This window comes from Phallusia mammillata, chromosome 4, assembly GCF_965637545.1.
Source record: "Phallusia mammillata chromosome 4, kaPhaMamm4.hap1.1, whole genome shotgun sequence".
Classification (NCBI taxonomy): Eukaryota; Metazoa; Chordata; class Ascidiacea; order Phlebobranchia; family Ascidiidae; genus Phallusia; species Phallusia mammillata.
In genome coordinates, this window is record NC_137255.1 from 19,665,586 (window position 1) to 19,683,767 (window position 18,182).

Genomic DNA, 18,182 nt, shown 5'->3' on the forward strand with positions numbered 1-18,182 from the left:
ATACCAAGGAATGAATTGATTGAAACAATAAATGAATTTATGCTAGGTGCGTACGTGTACTGAAGTATGGAACTGACTTGGGTCCCAATATGCGAAATTATGCAACATTGCAATGATGTGAAACACATTTAAGAGTTGGCAAATTACCATGGCAAAGTATTTCTGTTTTTGCTATTGATACAACAAAATATGCAAATAAGAAACATACAAAACCAAAGTAAAATGGCTATTTTTTATTTCATTTGCTGAGTTGGTTTAAGTCCTGTGAGTTCTTCGCTCACCTCCCACAGCCGTTTTGCGTCTTCAACCTTTTTAGCGGCACTGCTTTCATTTGCAATCTTGCAATCGCTGCAAAAGGAAGCACAAAACTCATTGGAAAATTAACTCAATAGCCAAGACTGTTATTTAAGGTGCCCATTTTGGGAAAATGAAAGAGTCACCTACATTTGTAACATGCAGCTGGCTGTCTGTTGACTACAAAAATTCCAGCCAAGTAGCCAGCCTTAACGCAAAAATTGTTTATGATTACCAGTGCAGTGCAGCTCACCTGAAGTATTTACCGCTAACGTCTGTCAGTTCGGGGGCGATTGCGCAATATATACTGGTCTGTGCCCCCATGTACAGCAGTTTTAAAAGCAACTCTTCGCATTGGATACGTGCAACAACCTAAACAGGACATCCAGCATGATACATGACCATCAAACATATTATTCCACATATCAGTTTGCACTGCGCCAGGATGCAGTGCGTATGCCGACACATTTGTTCCTAAAAAAAAGTAGACCTGGTAGAAAATTAAGAATTTGCGTATTTCTTGAGATTAAATACGCACTTTCTGTTTGTATTTAATCGTAAAATATCAAAATTGCCATCATTTAGTGGCTGACGTAAGACACAAAAACAAATTAGGTCTAACGCAATACAGTCTTTTTATAAGTTGAATATAAAACGAGTTCGGCATACCTTCAAGACGTACAGCCAGTTCCTTTACGAAGAGAATATTCATAAGCTTGCTCTCAGCATACTTCTCGAACGAACTCGAAGTGTTTTCAGTGTTCAACTTATCCCACTGTATACGCTTTGCCTGTTTATGTGCTCCTGAGGAAACAACAACGATACGAGATCGAGCACTCCTCTGCAACAAGAAGTGTAACTGTTTTAACACTTGTATCCAATCATTCATAAATTTTTAAATTAGAGATGCCCGGAAATCGACTATTTTAAGTTCCTTCGAAACCAATAACCTAAGAATAATTTATTATTCGTCAGTTGGTAGTTGAAATTCATATATATACACATATAAAACACATGCATAATTATGTACAATGTAACCATTGTCATTTTGTCTTTGTCGTAAATTCCTTGTTGGCACATTTAACTTAGGCGTTTGTGATATTCTTTTTGTTTAAAATTTGCACAAACTTATTTTAGTCCTGATAATGACTATATATGGCACGAACCTTAATCAGGTCGAGTAAGAGATTTGTCAACAGAAAATGACCTAAATGGTTCACTCCAACATTTATTTCGAATCCATCACTTGTTTTCTTCACGGAGCTTCCCATGATACCTGTCACAAAATAGTTTCATTTTCGTGAGCTTCGGTCAAACTTTCTGATAGATTCAAATGACGATAGATTCAGAACTTCCAATGTTGTAAAACCTTACTGTGTGGGGTCTTCCAATGTTGTAACTCTACCCAATACACCTAAGCAACTATTCCATTAATCTTACCCGGTCTTTAGCATCACCACCTCGTTCCAGGCTTCTGCAAGCAATTATCACTCGTGCTTTTCTCTTGACCAAATTTACTGCAGTTTTAAGGCCAATACCTCCCCAGATAGCAAGGCTTAGTTGGGTAACCGTTGGCCAACATCTTTTTGGTTGGCGTTGGCTAATCGTCTAAATATATAATTGGACAAACGTTGGCTAACTGTTAGTGTTAAAACTCAAAACCTCCTTGAAATGCGTAAAATCTATTGACATGTAAAGAAATTAGAAATCCATCCGTGTTTCTGTGGTGGAACAGTTTGAAACGTACAAACAAACTCAATAGCATTTTCCCAACGATGGCGCTCTGTCGTTGGTTTTCTGTTGGAGTGTGCCAACGTTGGCGCTATACATTGAACATTTTTTACTTAAAATTTTTGTTGCTCTTGATTGTGATATACGTAGTTGTGTATCATATATGAAACAAAAATTATTTACTCAATAAAGTATAAACTGTTGGAGGCAGTGTGTTTTACGACAAAACAATTTGTTTTGGGATTTAAAATTTGACTTAAATTTGTAGAAAAGTTACTAGAAAGTAATACTAGTGAAAAACTGGTGTTGGTGCCGTGAAAAACGTTTATTTTAATTAAAAAAAAACTATAACAGTTATAACAATTTTTGATTTCTATGAATTGCAGGTCTCGTGATTCGATTTCGCGCCCTTTCTTCCCTTTCGGTGGACAAAAGCAACGAGGAAGGTTGGTGAAAAAAATATGTTGAATTTATGTAAACTACATGCAAATTGAAGTTTTTAATTAATATTTTAATGTAATCTTGACAGAAACGTTTTCTGTTTGTTCTCGCCAACTATATTTGCGCTATAACTACCAGCTTATTAAAAGTAAAAAAACGAAATTTTAGCTTTGCATTACATTTACCCAATTTTGGCTGCAACTTTCTGCCAGCCATTATAAAATCTAATAAACTGTGTGATATGTGTGCTACTGTTGGTGCATTAAAAAACTAAGTGTGTTAATTTGTAATTATAATGATTCCAAGAGAAAAATCGTATTGGACAATTCGACGTAGAGTTAAGCAAAAAGTTCAAGAATGCTATTTGGAAGTTTCTTCACAGAATAAAGCTTCCCCAAATCCCCATCCTCGAACTTTGGATTTACAAAATGGTGACTGTCTTTTGGAAAATAGTGGTAGTAGTTCTAACCATTTTACAGATAATGTTAGTACAGGTTCAAGTGACACTGAGTCAGACATGCAATGTCAAGTCGAAGAGAAACATTCTGATGACGATTTGTTTTCTATAGACCAGGGTTTAAAAAATGATGCTGATATTTTCAACCTGCAGGCTGAAATTGCTTTGTGGGCAACATAAGAGTAAAACATCCTGACCTTCCTAAAGACCCTCGCACACTGCTGGGAACATGTACATCATACGAAACAAAACAAATTTCTGGTGGGCAGTATTACCATTTTGGCATTAGTACATGTATTTGCAAAGAGTTAAAACGGGTTTCATTATTGCCTGAATGTGGTAGCACTTTGAGACTGCAAATAAATATTGATGGGCTGCCACTCTTTAAAAGTACCAATGATCAATTTTGAAAGCAAGCAAGGAATGTTAACAAAGCAAGGAATGTTAAGGGTTTTTTTAAATGAAAAACCATTTCTTATTGGCATCTATCATGGCCTGACAAAACCAAAACCGGTTAGTGAGTATCTTGAGGATTTTATCAATGATATGACATCCATTCAGAAAGACGGTCTATTGTTTAACGACATGCAGTACAGAGTTATTTTGTCAGCGGTTATATGTGATGCCCCAGCTCGGTCACTGGTCAAATGTGTCAAGCAACACAATGGATATGCCGGTTGTGACAAGTGCACGGATCATGGCACTTGGATAAATCATAGAATGACCTTTCAACAGAATGCAGAACTGAGAACGGATTCTTCATTTAAAGATATTATAGATGAAGAACATCATATGTCTAGGTCACCACTTTTGTCACTTGATATTGGAATGGTCTCTAACTTTCCTTTGGACTATATGCATTCAGTGTGCTTGGGTGTAATGGAGCGCCTAATATTTTTATGGTCAAAAGGCCCATTGCCGCTGCGAATCAGTAGCCGACATATAAAAAGTATATCCGAGTCGTTGCTGTCTTTGCGGCAGTATATACCTAGTGAATTTGCCCAGAGGTTTAAATGAGTTTGAAAGATGGAAGGCAACAGAATTTCGCCAGTTTTTGTTATACACTGGCCCAGTTGTGTTAATTGATATTTTGGATCCCGATGTGTATGAAAACTTCATGCTTTTACATGTCGGAATATTAATACTTGCAAGTCCAAAATTACATCTCAAACTACACGATTATGCAGACAAATTGCTGATAGCTTTTGTTCAGCACTATTCTGCTTTATATGGAGCTGACAGCATTGTGTATAATGTACACAGTTTAATACACATCAGTGAAGATGTTACAATTCACGGTCCCCTTGATACATTCTCATCATTTCCCTTTGAAAACTATTTACAATTTTTAAAGAAAATGGTGCGTAAACCAGAGTCTCCACTGCAACAAGTTCTACGACGCCTTTCTGAGCAAAGTTTAACTACCCCTAACAGCAAAAAGCCAGTAAAATTTCTTCACCGACATAGCAATGGTCCTTTGCTCACTGAATGTAATTTTAATATGTTACAATACAAAAAACTGCAATTTTCTTGGTACACAGTTGAACTGCATGAAAGAGATAATTGTTTTTCCATTTCTGAAATTGTGTTTTGGGTTTTATTTTTTTGTTACACCTGACTGCTTTTAACAAGTAATTAGTTGGGGATAAAGCAAATAAATACTATGGAGTAATGTGATGAATATATACATAGGTATCCTTTTTGTTGTAAGTCATTGTGAACAATGGTAAAATGAACCATTGTAGTTTTTCGCTGCTTGTAGTTATGTGTTTTTATTTCATTTTTTTGTTGTTGCAGATTTTTTGAGTAACTGAAAATGTATGCTGTGGTTGAATTTACACAACATGATGGTGAATGTAGTGTGGAAATAATTCCACAATTATGGTTGGAGAATGATGGTCAGTGCTGCGGCTGGCCTCCATATCAAGATAATACAAAAATTACCAAAGCTGTAAAGAATCAAATTAATGCACTTCCATCCTGGCCAAAGTATGGCATTGAAAGAATAATGTACCAAACTGGTGAGTTGTTTAAAAGTTTTTTTTTCACATTTAACACATTTTAATGTTGTTTATGTGTAGATTCATATTTAAAAGCACGTGAGAAGTTAAAGTTGGCAGAAGACTTTTCAGATCTCCAAACTGATACAGACCACACTCCAAAAGCAAAGCGTAAAAAGAGGCAAGATGATGTTGGCATAGTTTGTATTATAAGTAAAACTGCAATATGTAAATGCAGCATATATTGAAAATATGATACCAACATATTTGTCACCAGTTTAAATTATTTATTTAGACCAATCATCAGATATGATGATGAAGATGAAGTGTGTTCCCGCCCTAAAAAGCGTTCGGCACCAGTTGTTCCACTTTTAAGAACAAGCAGTGCCATTACAGAAAGTCAATTAAAAGAGCAACTGCTAAACAATGAAGTATTTACATCAGAGAGACACCACATTGTAAGCTCAGATGACACTATTGAGGTCTCTCCATCCTCATCATCAATTGAATCGACAAGAAGGCACAAAAGCAAAACTGCCTCCACACAGAGAACTATTGAGAGACCCTATTACACAATACCTTCCAGTAAGTGATTTTCTTAAGAATTTTAACAAGTTTGTAGTGTTTACAAATGTTACTTCGGCATGTTTTCAGCTGTTGAAAAAAAGATACTTGCAAGTTTGGAACAAATAAAGTTGCAAATTGCAAACAACACATTCCTTATTCGGTCATTGGCCAATGCCAATTCACTGTCAGAAGTAATACTGCCACCAGGAATTGAACTTCCTTTGGGCAATATGGAAACTTTAAACACTGTTGAAGAACTATTAAGTGACTGTAAAACAGAAAAACAGCTGGTAAGTTTAACAGAGTTTGCAATTGTTTACTGATGAGTCGAAAGAAAGCTAAAGTCCTATCATCCGTAATGCTGTGCACATGTTAGAAAAAGTTATAAATATCCAACTCTACTTTTGTAGTAGCACTTCTGTTATTTGTTGCTTGTACCAATTTAGACATCATTCCTTGGTGCAGTGGTTCTTAACCTTTTTTCCTTGCTGCACCCCATTCAAATCACCAACCAATTTTCGCACCCCCTTTCAAATCACTAACCAATTTTCGCTCCCCCTTCTGTAATTGCTTAAATAGAATAGACCTAACCAACCTTAATGATTCAGCATCCCCGCACCCCCTAGGAACAGTTCTCGCACCCCTTGGGGGTGCGTGCACCCCAGGTTAAGAACCCCTGCCTTGGTGGCATTGGTGGAAAAGATGTGGCAAACACAACCAGAAATATCATGCGCCACCTTTTGGGGAATACTGTAGCACAACAATTTAATATGAAGGGAAAAGGATCAAAGTGACCCTTTCTGCTTCTGAAGCTGCATAAAGTGGTTCAAAGTAAGAAAAAAATTGAGCAAATAAAAACACCAGACCAAAATCTACAGAAACTGTTTGGTTAAATGTATACCTAGTTTTACCAGTAATTATTTTGCAGATGCTGTTCGAAAAAACCACCGGACAGCTACAGCAACAGGTGCTGAAATTGATGACATCATAAAAGACTGGCTGCGCTTCGCCAAAGACAGAGGTGGAGGGCGAAAAGAGAGCTGAATGAAAGTGCAGGTCATTACCAGTTTAAGTGTAACACACTATCTAATACAGTTTGTCGAATTAAACTTGGCTGTCTGTTTAATGGTGTTTTGAATTCATGTGCCATCTTGAACCTAAACATTTAAGTGTGTAATCTCTTAATTTCAGTAAATAATTAAACTCCAATGTAACTATGGAAGTAAATTAAACTTTTTAGTTGCCATTGTACAAGTATTAACATTTTTGCCTTTCATTACAGACACGTCTTTGTCGTGATCCCTGAAGAGACTGCAGTAGGATTGATGGAGTAGGATTCGTTTGTTTAATAAACTTTTGTTACAACAGAACGTTGTGTGCTCTTGTTGGCCCATTGTAGGGAATTAAGATTGTGTGGTAATGTTGGTTCTACGAAGGCGAAAGTTAGAGAAATTACGTCGGGCCATCACTATTGATAGTTGGGGGAACGTTGGTTATTACAATTCATTTTCAAAGACCAGTTGGCCCAATGTTGGTCTAAGGTTTACGCCAACCGTGGGCCGATGAGCAAAAACACATTACTCCAACGTTTTACCGACAAAGTTGGGCCGATTAAAAGCAACAGTACGACCAACGTAACGCCGACCAAAAAATGTTATCTGGGTCTGTTAGCTCCTGTGATTATCACTGTCTTTCCAGTTAACTTGATGTCACTCCTTACCCAGCTACCCGATGCTGACCTCGTGTTCGTAGGCACATTTTAAATTTACGTGGTTAAAAGATGCTTTGCACAAGAAACATAACATTAACTATACTCGATCGGTTATGCAACAAATACAAGGCGTCGCATTTTTTAGTAAATATTGCTTTGGTCGCGAGTGTAGATCCAGCAATAATAGTAGACTGTCATGGCTTTATCATGGAAGTCGAAGCAAGACATATTCTAACCAGGCCGTGCTTGTCTATCAATTAACTTAAGTCCAACTACATGTAACAAAAGCTGTTTAATCAACCTTGCGCTTAATCATCAACCTAAAGTTAGAAAACAATTAACTTTTTAAACCGTTCTCACAATCGTTGTTGCTGTAAAAGTAAACTGTACCGAACAAAAGCAAAGACGGGACATCTGTATGTAACGAAAGCCTAGGACGTGGGATTGCAAGCATGAACCATTACACTATCACGACGTAGCTTACAGTTTCCTGAACATTCGTGCTAGGTACAATAATCAGACGCTATTTTAGTCCGTCCACTGTCATTTGGCACATGATAAGTGTGTGCTTTCACATGAGGTGCCAACAGTCATTTTTCCAGAAAATACAGAACAGGCGCTTCGTCCTAACACATGGTACCTATAGGTCTATGTGATTAGGTCTAACTTTAACAAAGTCTATGATAAAACGATTTTTATTAACGCGCCACAAGATACAATCAAGTTTTTTACTTGCAATCTGTAGAAGTGAAGTAAACTTATTTTTGACACCAAGGGTTTTGACATTTTGCATCACCTTTCTCACAAGCAGTGGCGGCTCGTGCCTAAAATTTGTGGGGGTGCTGCCCATTGTGACGCAATAATGTACACGAGTGTAAACAGCAGACGGCATCATTTGTGTATTTTGTTTACTTGCACAGCGACGGGCTAAACACAATAACTTGCACAGCGACGGGCTAAACACAATAACCCATTGTGACGCAATTTTATTGTGACGCAATAATGTACACGAGTGTAAACAGCAGACGGCATCATTTGTGTATTTTGTTTACTTGCACAGCGACGGGCTAAACACAATAACGTTCAGTCATAATGTGAAAAACAAAAACATACGTGGCACAGCTTCGAAACGAAGCGGTTGTAAATACGGTAAAACACAACAGGAATTTCAGTTCGACAACAAAAATTTTCATGTTTCATTTGAGTAAATTTAGTCACAGTCAGCGTTTTCAACATATTCTATGACACTTCACAGATTATTGTCACACAAAAAAAACTAGCCATACAGCTTTTTATTGGTATCATAACTAACAAATTTAACAACCACATTACATTGGTTTCAGAACTTGTTCATTTAAACATCTTTCTTGAATTTTTGCGTACAGACTATTAATTGTATTTTAGTTTCTTAACTGCAATAATTGCTGCTTGCTGACAAATAGCTTGTAATTCCTCCTTCAAGTTCAAACCGCCTTCAAGCTTTAAAATTTACAACACTCCCACTTAAATTTAAACCATACTATTAAATCTTGTGCTTCCTTTTTCCAACCAAAATGAATCATGAGGTTATAGTTAGGGCATGATAATTGATAGCTTCTTCCTTAATCCCAAATGATAACTAAGAAAATGTTTTTCTATTTAGTACTAGCACTGCAAGTCTTTTGGATATATTGGTGTTCCTCAGCAAAACTGGCATCTTTGTCAGTGTTAAAAAGAACTGTTTTGCCTTTGAAGGAATCATGGAAACAGCAAAAAAGGATTTTTCATCCTAGTAGTTTAACTTGTCAAAACATCATCTCTAGATTAATTATTTTCAAAGTAATCATGAACATCAGATCTACAGAAACATTTTGAGTAGCTAGCTGTTCTTTGTCAACAATAGGATGTGCTTGGTGTCACTACTATCTTGTCTGTAGAATAATCATTCTTAAGCAACACTTCCTGTGAAGCAATTTAGCAGCTACTGTTTAGACAAACAGTACATGTCCATTATATCAATACACATGATTGCACTTGGTTGCAAATAGTATTTGTATTTGCCAAATACTGTCCATATGGTGTGTTAAGAAATCCACACTTTAAATTGTCTTCACTCTTTTTTGTCTTCATTTCAAAATTCCTGTTGCTTGCAGTTGTTAGTTCTGCATTTGATATTGCCTGAATTTCAGTAAGGCATTTAACTTCACAGTCACAAATTTAATTATTGTTTGGTAGCATTAGGAACTAAAACTAAGTATTTCTTGTTGTTGCTTATTCCTGCATGACATTGGAGTAGCAGATGTTTTGTCCCATACTTTCATAACTCTTTTAAATTCAGTTATTTATTATAAAGGTTAATTGTGACTTTTGAAGGTGTTAGATGACCTTTTTTTTCTTTTTCAAGGTGTTAGATTAGATACACTTATTTAATTCAATGATAACTGTAAAACCTGAAACCCACTTACAGTCATCTTAAAAAGTCACGACTAACAGTCAAACAACAAATTTAATGATAGCAAAGTAATTCTTTAACTGCACTTACTGTCGAACTTAAAAACACAGTACACGGGTTTGGCTTTGGAGCTCACTGATGCGAAGCAGACAACACAACTAGCGCTACGTCACGCGAGGGGCTGCGCGAGCCACAGCCCCCTCTCGCCTATTTCGCCCGGCATGTAGCTTTTCCAAGTGCGCATGCGCACAACTGAAAACGTCATGAAACGTCACGAAACTGGAGCTGCAGCTCCGCCATAGATAACATATTATTATTTTTTCACAATTTTTTTTTTAAATAATACAAAATTTTTATTAATTTTATTTTAATAAAATGCCGATTAATGCCATAAAAGTTATTCTTAGTATACACTGATCAAACATAAAAACTATATGTAAAGATTGTTTTGTATAACAACTTGGAATAGGAATGTCAAGTAAAAATACTGGGGGTGCTGCAGCTCCGCAGCCCCCTCGCACGAGCCGCCCCTGCTCACAAGCAAAATCCGTATCTGTGTGCAATAGCTTCAAATTCTGCTTGACTTCCTGTATGGTAGCCTACTGTTGAGCGGTATTATTGAATTCTATCGATAGCATACTATTACTTTGTAAAAGAGGTTGTCATCCACAATATCATAGAGGAGTTCCATACACCTCTTCATATAAAATATCTCTCTGCCCTTGGCTGTGCCCTAATCTGAATCGGCCTTTCGGACATAGCGCAAAACGGAATCGAATTTAACGTAAAGAAAACAAGAAAGTCGAAATCCACGTGTGTTGCCTGATTTAGAAACCATCTCAATCAAGTTGATTCCAATCCCTTTTTAGTGTGTTGTAAAAGTAAATTTTACCTATCTCAGCACTTGGGTAGCTATAGGGTTGGCCAAAGGTACCACGCACCCCTTACAACATTTTAGATTTATTAAAAAGGCTTCTCGTAAAAAACAGGTTAGTAGGCTACGCCAGCGATCTCAATTAATCCCTCGTTGCCATATCGCAAACATATGTTAATTCACAATATTAGTCTACCTGGACTTTGATATTAACATTTTTTAATTTAAATTTAAACCCGAGAGTTGAAAAACTCATGAAGCAACAATCTAATATTTTATTTATGCAACCAGTTGAAGAAATTGGAAAAAATGGTGTAAAAGTCGCGAAAATACAAAAAGCTACAAATGCTAGAAATTTCCACCAAATCAAAACCATGTGGGTTTCTATGACGAAAGGCCGGTAAGTTCTTCGCTTACTTCCCACAAACGTTTAGCCTCGTCGAGTTTTTTTGCGGCGTTGCTTTCATTGGTAATCTTGCAGTCGCTGAAATGTGAAAAAATTAGGATCGTAGGCTAATTGCTTTCACGCAACGGTTCATTTCAACGAAGAATAAATTTTAGTTTAGTACTAGGCCTATATGAGTCCAAAAAAATAGTCTACATTTTCATATTATTGTTGCTATATTTCAGTTTTAACCCCGATCCCTAAAACCGTTATACCTGAAATATTTTCCACTGACGTTTTCCAATTCAGGGGCGATCGCGCAATAAATACTGGTCTGTGCCCCATGAACGGCAGTTTTGAACGCAGCTTTTCGTATGGGATACATACAGCAGTTCAAACAGGACCTCCAGCACGATACATTGCCGTCGTATAAATGCCTCCACAAATCTGTTTGCACCACGCCAGGATGTAGAGCGTACGCCGACACATTCGTTCCTGAATTGTCACGCAAATGATAAGAATAAAACGTATTAGCACCCAATAAGGTGTAAGTTGGGCTGGACTTTTCCGCTTGTGTTTGGGTTTGACTTTAAATAAATAAAATCCGACTCAACGATTCGCAATTGTGTCATAATTTATTTGAAAAAAAAGACGGGTCGTGTCACGTTGCATACAGCTTTGTAGCACAAATCATATGTATAATTTAAGGTCAACGTACGGGTTTTGTATTGCTAAGCGCATTTTAACCATATGGATCGCTCATCAAATGTCCCGTTTTTATTTCCGTTGGTCTGACGGAACTTGTTTTAAATTGTGGTCCGATCGGACTAGCAGCAACCACATTACTTTTGGCTTAAACAATAATTAAATTCAATAACTTTATCCTAGACTTTGTTTTAAAGGCATCGATAATTACTATATTGTCACAAAACTGTTCGAAACCAGACACCGGCAACAACTGTTGAAACAAAAAAAAAATTCCTATCGGATCAACGGCCATGGACACGGGATAAAAAAAAGCACTTCAGCAACGACATACCTTCAAGGCGCGCAGCAAGTTCTTTGACAAAAAGGACGTTCATCAATTTGCTTTGGCAGTACGCATCACCGGCAGAATAGTTCTTGCTCATGTTCAAGTCGTTCCAGCGAATTTTTCCGCACTGTTTGTGTGCACCGGACGAAACCACGACAATACGGCTGGGTGCACTTCTCTTTACCAATTATACGATAACACATAGTTAGACCCAAGAGGGGTGAGCCGTTTTTGTTTTGCCAGTTACGTTTGATGATGACGTGAGACAAATTTGACCCAAAGGCAAAAAAGACAAATGCTTAAAGGTTGCGGTCGTTTCTAAACTCTTTTTAGTAATCTAGGCAAGTGGTAACACATGAAAACTCGGTCAACTGCAGTATAGGGTTATTTGTTTCAACAGCATACGTAACAATCGTAGTTGTGTGGTCACAAACCTTAATCAAATCGAGCAACAGGTTGGTTAAGAGAAAGTGGCCAAGATGGTTCACTCCGAACTGGATTTCAAAACCGTCTTTTGTTTTCCCTTCCGGACACAACATTACACCTTAAAACATCTTGGGTATCACATTTCGTGGACTTAAAAGAGTCTCGTTGAGGCATAGAAAACTCTCCGGGGCGTGTTTTACGCAATGTCATGCTTTGGTTGTTTGCCATGCTATAGCCCCAGAAAATCAAACAAAATGGGTACAAATGCAAATACAGAATATCATACCTGCATTGTTAATGAGAATGTCGAGCCTTTCTTCAGTTTCATTGATGTCAGCAGCAAATTGTTTAATTGAATCGAATGACGAAAGGTCCAAATGTTTCACAATAATTTTGCTGTCGTCACATTCCGTTTCTTTTATAACCTAAAAAATCGACAATGACCTATCAAACTTACACTTTCAAAGGCTTACTCATGTTGGTCAATGGAATGTGTTGGAATGACCTGATAACACCAAAGTAAACAAGGAGTGAAGGAATGTGAAATAGCCAAATCAAACATATAGGCGGAAATAGCCTATAACTGAGCAATGGTCTCTCTAAAGTCTAGTTAAATATATGTGACTTAACACAACACAAATAGCGTAAAAAGACATGATTTAAAAGTCTTACCCTGCCTTTTGCTTCACCGGCACGTTCCAGGCTTCTGCAAGCTATAATTACTCTTGCATCTCTCTTGACCAAATCAATTGCCGTTTCAAGACCAATGCCAGTGTTGGCTCCTGTGATTACTACCGTCTTTCCAGTTAACGTAACGTTGCTTCTCACCCAACTGCCTGATGCTGATTTGATATTTGATGGCATTTTATACACTTACGCAACGCACGTACTCACAAGAATAGTTGCTGGCAGCTCGGAAGTCAGACAGTAGATCTCTGCCGCAAGCGTAGCATTTAGAAAAAGGCGTACGTATCTCGTATCCTAGCAGCGTTAATTATTAAGTCGCAACAATGACTCAGCAATTTGGGTTGGGTAGGTGTCAACAAAGATATGTACATGTGTTTCGGTGCAAACAGGTGTTGTAGTTGGAGCATAACATAAGAAGCGTTGTTGTATTTTCCTGAGAGTTTCAATTCTACCTACAACTACAATTGTGACGTCTTTATATGTAATTGTTACGTTAAAACAAGGAATGAATTTTGGAAAACAAGGAATAAACATGTTAACGCAATAAATGAATTTATGCCAGGTGTACATAAAGTGTGAAACTGCCTTGGGTTCCAATGTGCAAAGTTATGTAACGATGCGAAACACATGTAGTAGTTAGCAAATTACCATGGCAAAGTATTTCTGTTTTTGCCATTAATGACACAAAATATTCAAATAAGAAACATACAAAACAAAAGCCAAATGGTTATTTTTATGTTGTTTGCTGGGTCAGTGTAAGTCCTGTGAGTTCTTCACTCACTTCCCACAGCCGTTTTGCGTCTTCAAGCTTTTTAGCGGCACTGCTTTCACTGGCAATCTTACAATCGCTGCAATACAAAGCATACAATTTATTGGTAATGGTAAGTTAACTTGACAGCCAGGACTGTTATAAAGGGTGCCCATTTCGGTAATAGGAAAGAGTCACATACATTTGTAACATGCAGCGGGCTGTTTAGCTGTCTGTTGACTACAAAACAATCCAACAAATAGTCAGCCTTAACGCAAAAAGTGCTCATGATTGCTAGTGCAGCTCACCTGAAGTATTTACCGCTAACGTTTGCCAGTTCGGTGGCGATTGCACAATATATACTGGTCTGTGCCCCATGCACTGCAGTTTTAAAGGCTACTCTTCGTATTGGATACGTACAACAACGTAAACAGGATCTCCAGCATGATACATCGCCGTCAAACATGTGATTCCACAAATCAGTTTGCACAGCGCCAGGATGCAGTGCGTACGCCGACACATTTGTCCCTAAAAACAAGTAGACCTGGTAGAAAATTAAGAATTTGAGTCTTTCTTTACATTAAATCATTAAATATGCACTTTCTGTTTTTATTCAATCGTAAAAATTGCTATTATTCGGTGGCTGACGCAAGACACAAAAACAAATAAGGCCCAACGCACTATACTCCAGTATGTTTATGAATTTAATATAAAACGAGTTCGGTATACCTTCAAGACGTACAACCAGCTCCTTTACGAAGAGAATGTTCATTAGCTTGCTCTCAGCATACTTTCCGAACGAACTCGAGCTGTTTTCTGTGTTTAACTTATCCCACTGTATGCGCTTTGCCTGTTTATGTGCTTCCGAGGAAACAACAACGATTCGGGCTGGAGCACTCCTCTGAAACACCAAGGTTAACTGTTTTAACACTTGTGTTCAATCATTCATAAATCTTGAAATTAGAGATGCGCCGAATCGGCTTATTTTAGGTTGTTCGAAACCACATATTCGTCAGTTTTGCCGAATCAACTGAATCATTTATGACGTCACGCGAAGTTGTAAGCTACGCTTCCGGCATGTAAGCATAAGTTTTTCTACCAGGTTATCTGCGGTGTTATACCATAGACATAGAGTCTATGTCTATGGCATAGACAACTTAAAGTTATCTATGGTTATACCACAACAGAAAAGTTGTGCTTTACTATCATTTTACCACTGTGGATTTTAAGGCTAGCTGGGGTGTCAATCCAACCTGCCAACGAAATACTGACTTTTTTCAAAACAATAGTGTTTTAAAAATCATAGTAGGTGATGTAACTGTAGTTATCGCCTATGTTTGATAAGCTATCAAATACCCGTAATAGACTAAATTAGATAATAGATTTTTAAATCGTGATACGTACAAATAAAAAATATGACTTCAAGATTAATCTATTTTTTGTCAGTTGTCAATTGTCAATGAAACATATTGTCCTATATAAACATAGAAAACACATACAATGTAACATTGGCATTCGTCGTTATCGTAAATTCGATGTAGGCACGTTTAACTTAGAGTCCGGTTAGGCGTTCATGTGAAATTCTTTTGTTTAAAAAGTGCACAAACTTTTTTCAGTCCTGAATGACTGTACAGCACCAACCTTAATCAGGTCGAGTAAGAGATTGGTCAACAGAAAATGACCAAGATGGTTAACTCCGACATTTATTTCAAATCCATCACTTGTTTTCTTCACGGAACTTCCCATGATACCTGTCCCAAAATAGTTTTATTTTCGTGAGCTTCTTTCAAACATTAGCATCAACAAAATTTCCTTTTATTTCGTACCTGCATTGTTTATGAGTATGTCAAGCCTTTCCTCAGAAGCATTGACGTCGGCTGCAAACTTTCTGACAGATTCAAATGACGAAAGGTCTAACTGTTTGACGACCACTTTCTCTTCATCACAATTTGTTTCCTCTAATATCTATCAAAATTATCTCGTTAAACCATTCGAGATGTCAGCAAATTGCAAATTATTAGATCACGGGAACTGAAGACGCAAATATAATGTGTATACCGGTTGATTTGGTTTGGCATAGAGTTTTATACACTAGATTTTGATCAAATTGCAAGTGATTACTCCCATAAAGAACATTACACCGAAAAATAAACACCCACATGTACGTGTTATAAAACGGTGATAGAACAGGCTATAACTTTACCCACAATACACCCAGCGCTATTATTCCAATCTTACCCTGTTTTTTGCATCACCACCTCGTTCTAGGCTTCTGCAAGCAATTATCACCCGTGCTTCTCTCTTGACCAAATCTATTGCCGTTTCAAGGCCGATACCTGTGTTAGCTCCTGTGATTATCACAGTCTTCCCAGTCAACTTGATGTCACTTCTCACCCAGCTACCCGATGCTGACCTCGTGTTCGTAGGCATACTTTAAATTCACTTGATTAAAATATGCACATGCGTTTGGACAAGAAACATAACAATAACTACTCGATCGGTAATGCAACAAATACAAGGCGTCGCATGCGACAATGCATTTTTCAATACATTGCTTTGTTGCGAGTAGAGATCCAGCAACAAGAGTGGACTGTCATGATTTTACGTAGTAGGCCTATCTGTTTAAAAATCGAACCAAGACATATTCTAACCAGGCCGTGCTTGTCTATCAAGCAACTTGAGTCCAACTGCATGTAACAACAGTTGTTTAATCAACCTTACGCTTAATCATCAACCTAAAGTTAAAAAAAATACCATTTTAAAGTTTAAACCCTTCTCTCAATGTCTGTTGCTGTAAAAGTAAACTCTACCGTACAAAGGTAAAGGCAACTGCACGTAACTCTGAAGTGGGATTGCAAGCATGAACCATTACACTATCACGATTCACGACGTAGCTTACAGTTTCCTGAACATTCGTGCTATGCACACTGATCAGACGCTATTTTAGCCAGCCCGATACCATTTGGCACATGTCAAGTGTGTGCTTTCACATGAGGTAATGACCCACAGTCAGTTTAATGCCCATTTGAAAAAGCCAACTATTGGTCAATATATCAGTACATAATATATCATATATAGGCCTAACCATATGTTTAACAGTAGATGTTTAACACAACCCAGATAAACAGTGATTTTGAAACCTATGACTTACAGTTAATTAGTTTTAGGGCATAATGCTTTTTAGCGGATGTTCTCAACAGGCGGTAAATTCCCCATAGTCTATAGCGGCGTTTCTCAAACTTTCACCCTTGCGTATATAACCCTTCAAAAATGCATGTTTCAAGCACGCGCATTTTCAAAGATCTGCAAAAACACATATATTTTCATGTATATATAGGTCAGTGCTCTTCAACCTTTTTAGTGACGCGGAACCCTTAAGGTATTTTGTCAAACTTTGCGGAACCCCCCTAAAAATAATTTTAATGAATGTAATACAAGCAGGCTACATCAAGGAAAAAAGATGCGTACACATCCAAAGCACATCACAAAGGTTGACTTAAATTAAACGGTTAACTGAAACGCATTGCCGTGTTATTTGTATCGGTCGTTTCTACATTAATCTCGCAACTTAGCTAGAGTGTAACAAGGTTGTATATATTACGTCACAATTGATCAATGGTATAACAAAGGTTAACAATATCGCACAGGCGAGCATTGCTGTTCGAAACAATGATACTATGAATCATTCGTGTTCGAATTGCTACTCCCCGTGCAACCCTTAAAGTTCACGGAACCCCTGAAAGGGTTGTACGGAACCCCGGTTGAAGAGCTCTGATATAGATTGCATATATAGTTGTATGACAGACACGACTGGTGTAATTTTCTAAATGACTTTGTGCAGTAGCCTAGTTCTGAGTCAATAAAAAAAACATATATGTACAATTTAACGCTTTTATCCAGATTGTATACCCCTTCGTTCGTAAATATTCATTATATGCATTCAATCTTTCTGATCTGTGCCAAGACATAATAAACAAACAAATTAAAGTGCAAGATACTTGGGTGTGAAGCCAAAGACTGTCCTTGCAAGCTCCAAGCTTGGAAGGTTAGGGACAGTGATATCCGTTTCGTTTGTTTTGATTTAGTTTACCTTTAGACTCATAACAAACATCATGTTGTAATGTATTCCTACAAGTTTTCACCAAGCAAAATCATCGAAGGAATAATTAAAACAAACGTAGTAAACACTAGGTGTCGCCTTGTGGTCGAATTTATTTTACCCTCCCCTCCATTCCATTCGACCATTCCATTCCAAGCGTTTGTTCGGTAGCGTTGATGCGCTTCATTTGCTTTTGGCGTCGCGCGCTATGCGACAGTGAGGTTTGATGTTTTTCCGAAGGTTGCCAGGACAGATAAATTTGTTTATTCACTAATGCCAGAAAAACACGGCATTAAGG

General features: G+C 37.5%; 3 protein-coding genes and 2 pseudogenes across 6 annotated transcripts; 2 read left to right on the forward strand and 3 right to left on the reverse strand.

Moving 5' to 3' along the window:
• Nucleotides 1-233: 233 nt before the first annotated feature.
• On the reverse strand, nt 234-7,795 carry LOC145223584 (retinol dehydrogenase 12-like; annotated as a pseudogene).
• Nucleotides 1,873-6,860, forward strand: LOC145224686 (uncharacterized). 4 transcript variants are annotated; one of them, XR_013859716.1, is made up of 7 exons: nt 1,876-2,471; nt 4,721-4,944; nt 5,005-5,104; nt 5,219-5,508; nt 5,578-5,780; nt 6,419-6,546; nt 6,773-6,860. XR_013859716.1 is itself a non-coding variant. In XM_080091243.1 (7 exons), exons 2-6 carry the CDS (start codon nt 4,740-4,742, stop codon nt 6,282-6,284), a joined length of 921 nt encoding a protein of 306 aa, XP_079947369.1. In that variant the 5' UTR covers nt 1,877-2,471; nt 4,721-4,739; the 3' UTR covers nt 6,285-6,321; nt 6,419-6,485. The 4 variants fall into 4 exon arrangements, 3 of the variants coding, with proteins under 3 accessions (XP_079947366.1, XP_079947368.1, XP_079947369.1); XM_080091243.1 differs by lacking the exon at nt 6,773-6,860 and adding an exon at nt 6,162-6,321 and having other exon boundaries at nt 1,877-2,471; nt 6,419-6,485; XM_080091240.1 differs by lacking the exons at nt 6,419-6,546; nt 6,773-6,860 and adding an exon at nt 5,937-6,092 and having other exon boundaries at nt 1,873-2,471.
• Nucleotides 2,471-4,721, forward strand: LOC145224688 (uncharacterized; annotated as a pseudogene).
• Nucleotides 7,796-10,785: 2,990 nt separating the features above from the next.
• On the reverse strand, nt 10,786-13,216 carry LOC145224905 (retinol dehydrogenase 12-like). The gene is made up of 6 exons (XM_080091518.1): nt 13,023-13,216; nt 12,637-12,775; nt 12,359-12,468; nt 11,931-12,102; nt 11,167-11,386; nt 10,786-10,990 (listed from the first exon to the last, which is right to left on the reverse strand). Exons 1-6 carry the CDS (start codon nt 13,212-13,214, stop codon nt 10,891-10,893), a joined length of 933 nt encoding a protein of 310 aa, XP_079947644.1. The 5' UTR covers nt 13,215-13,216; the 3' UTR covers nt 10,786-10,890.
• Nucleotides 13,217-13,770: 554 nt separating this feature from the next.
• Nucleotides 13,771-16,507, reverse strand: LOC145224904 (retinol dehydrogenase 12-like). Its single transcript, XM_080091516.1, has 6 exons — nt 16,024-16,507; nt 15,612-15,750; nt 15,427-15,536; nt 14,515-14,686; nt 14,094-14,313; nt 13,771-13,885 (listed from the first exon to the last, which is right to left on the reverse strand). Exons 1-6 carry the CDS (start codon nt 16,213-16,215, stop codon nt 13,771-13,773), a joined length of 948 nt encoding a protein of 315 aa, XP_079947642.1. The 5' UTR covers nt 16,216-16,507.
• Between the last annotated feature and the right edge of the window lie 1,675 nt (nt 16,508-18,182).

Bases quoted from the DNA above. Each gene is read 5' to 3' on its own strand.
- LOC145224904 (XM_080091516.1), bottom strand. From the start codon at position 16,215: ATGCCTACGAACACGAGGTCAGCATCGGGTAGCTGGGTGAGAAGTGAC. The intron at 14,314-14,514 runs GTATACCGAACT...ACTTGTTTTTAG, and splicing joins GCTGGTTGTACGTCTTGAAG to GGACAAATGTGTCGGCGTAC. The intron at 13,886-14,093 runs GTGAGCTGCACT...TTTGTATTGCAG, and splicing joins GTTAGCGGTAAATACTTCAG to CGATTGTAAGATTGCCAGTG.
- LOC145224686 (XM_080091243.1), top strand. From the start codon at position 4,740: ATGTATGCTGTGGTTGAATTTACACAACATGATGGTGAATGTAGTGTG. The intron at 4,945-5,004 runs GTGAGTTGTTTA...GTTTATGTGTAG, and splicing joins AAGAATAATGTACCAAACTG to ATTCATATTTAAAAGCACGT. The intron at 5,509-5,577 runs GTAAGTGATTTT...GCATGTTTTCAG, and splicing joins CTATTACACAATACCTTCCA to CTGTTGAAAAAAAGATACTT.
- LOC145224905 (XM_080091518.1), bottom strand. From the start codon at position 13,214: ATGCCATCAAATATCAAATCAGCATCAGGCAGTTGGGTGAGAAGCAAC. The intron at 12,469-12,636 runs GTATGATATTCT...AGATGTTTTAAG, and splicing joins CATTCTCATTAACAATGCAG to GTGTAATGTTGTGTCCGGAA. The intron at 12,103-12,358 runs GTTTGTGACCAC...TAATTGGTAAAG, and splicing joins TGTTGCTCGATTTGATTAAG to AGAAGTGCACCCAGCCGTAT.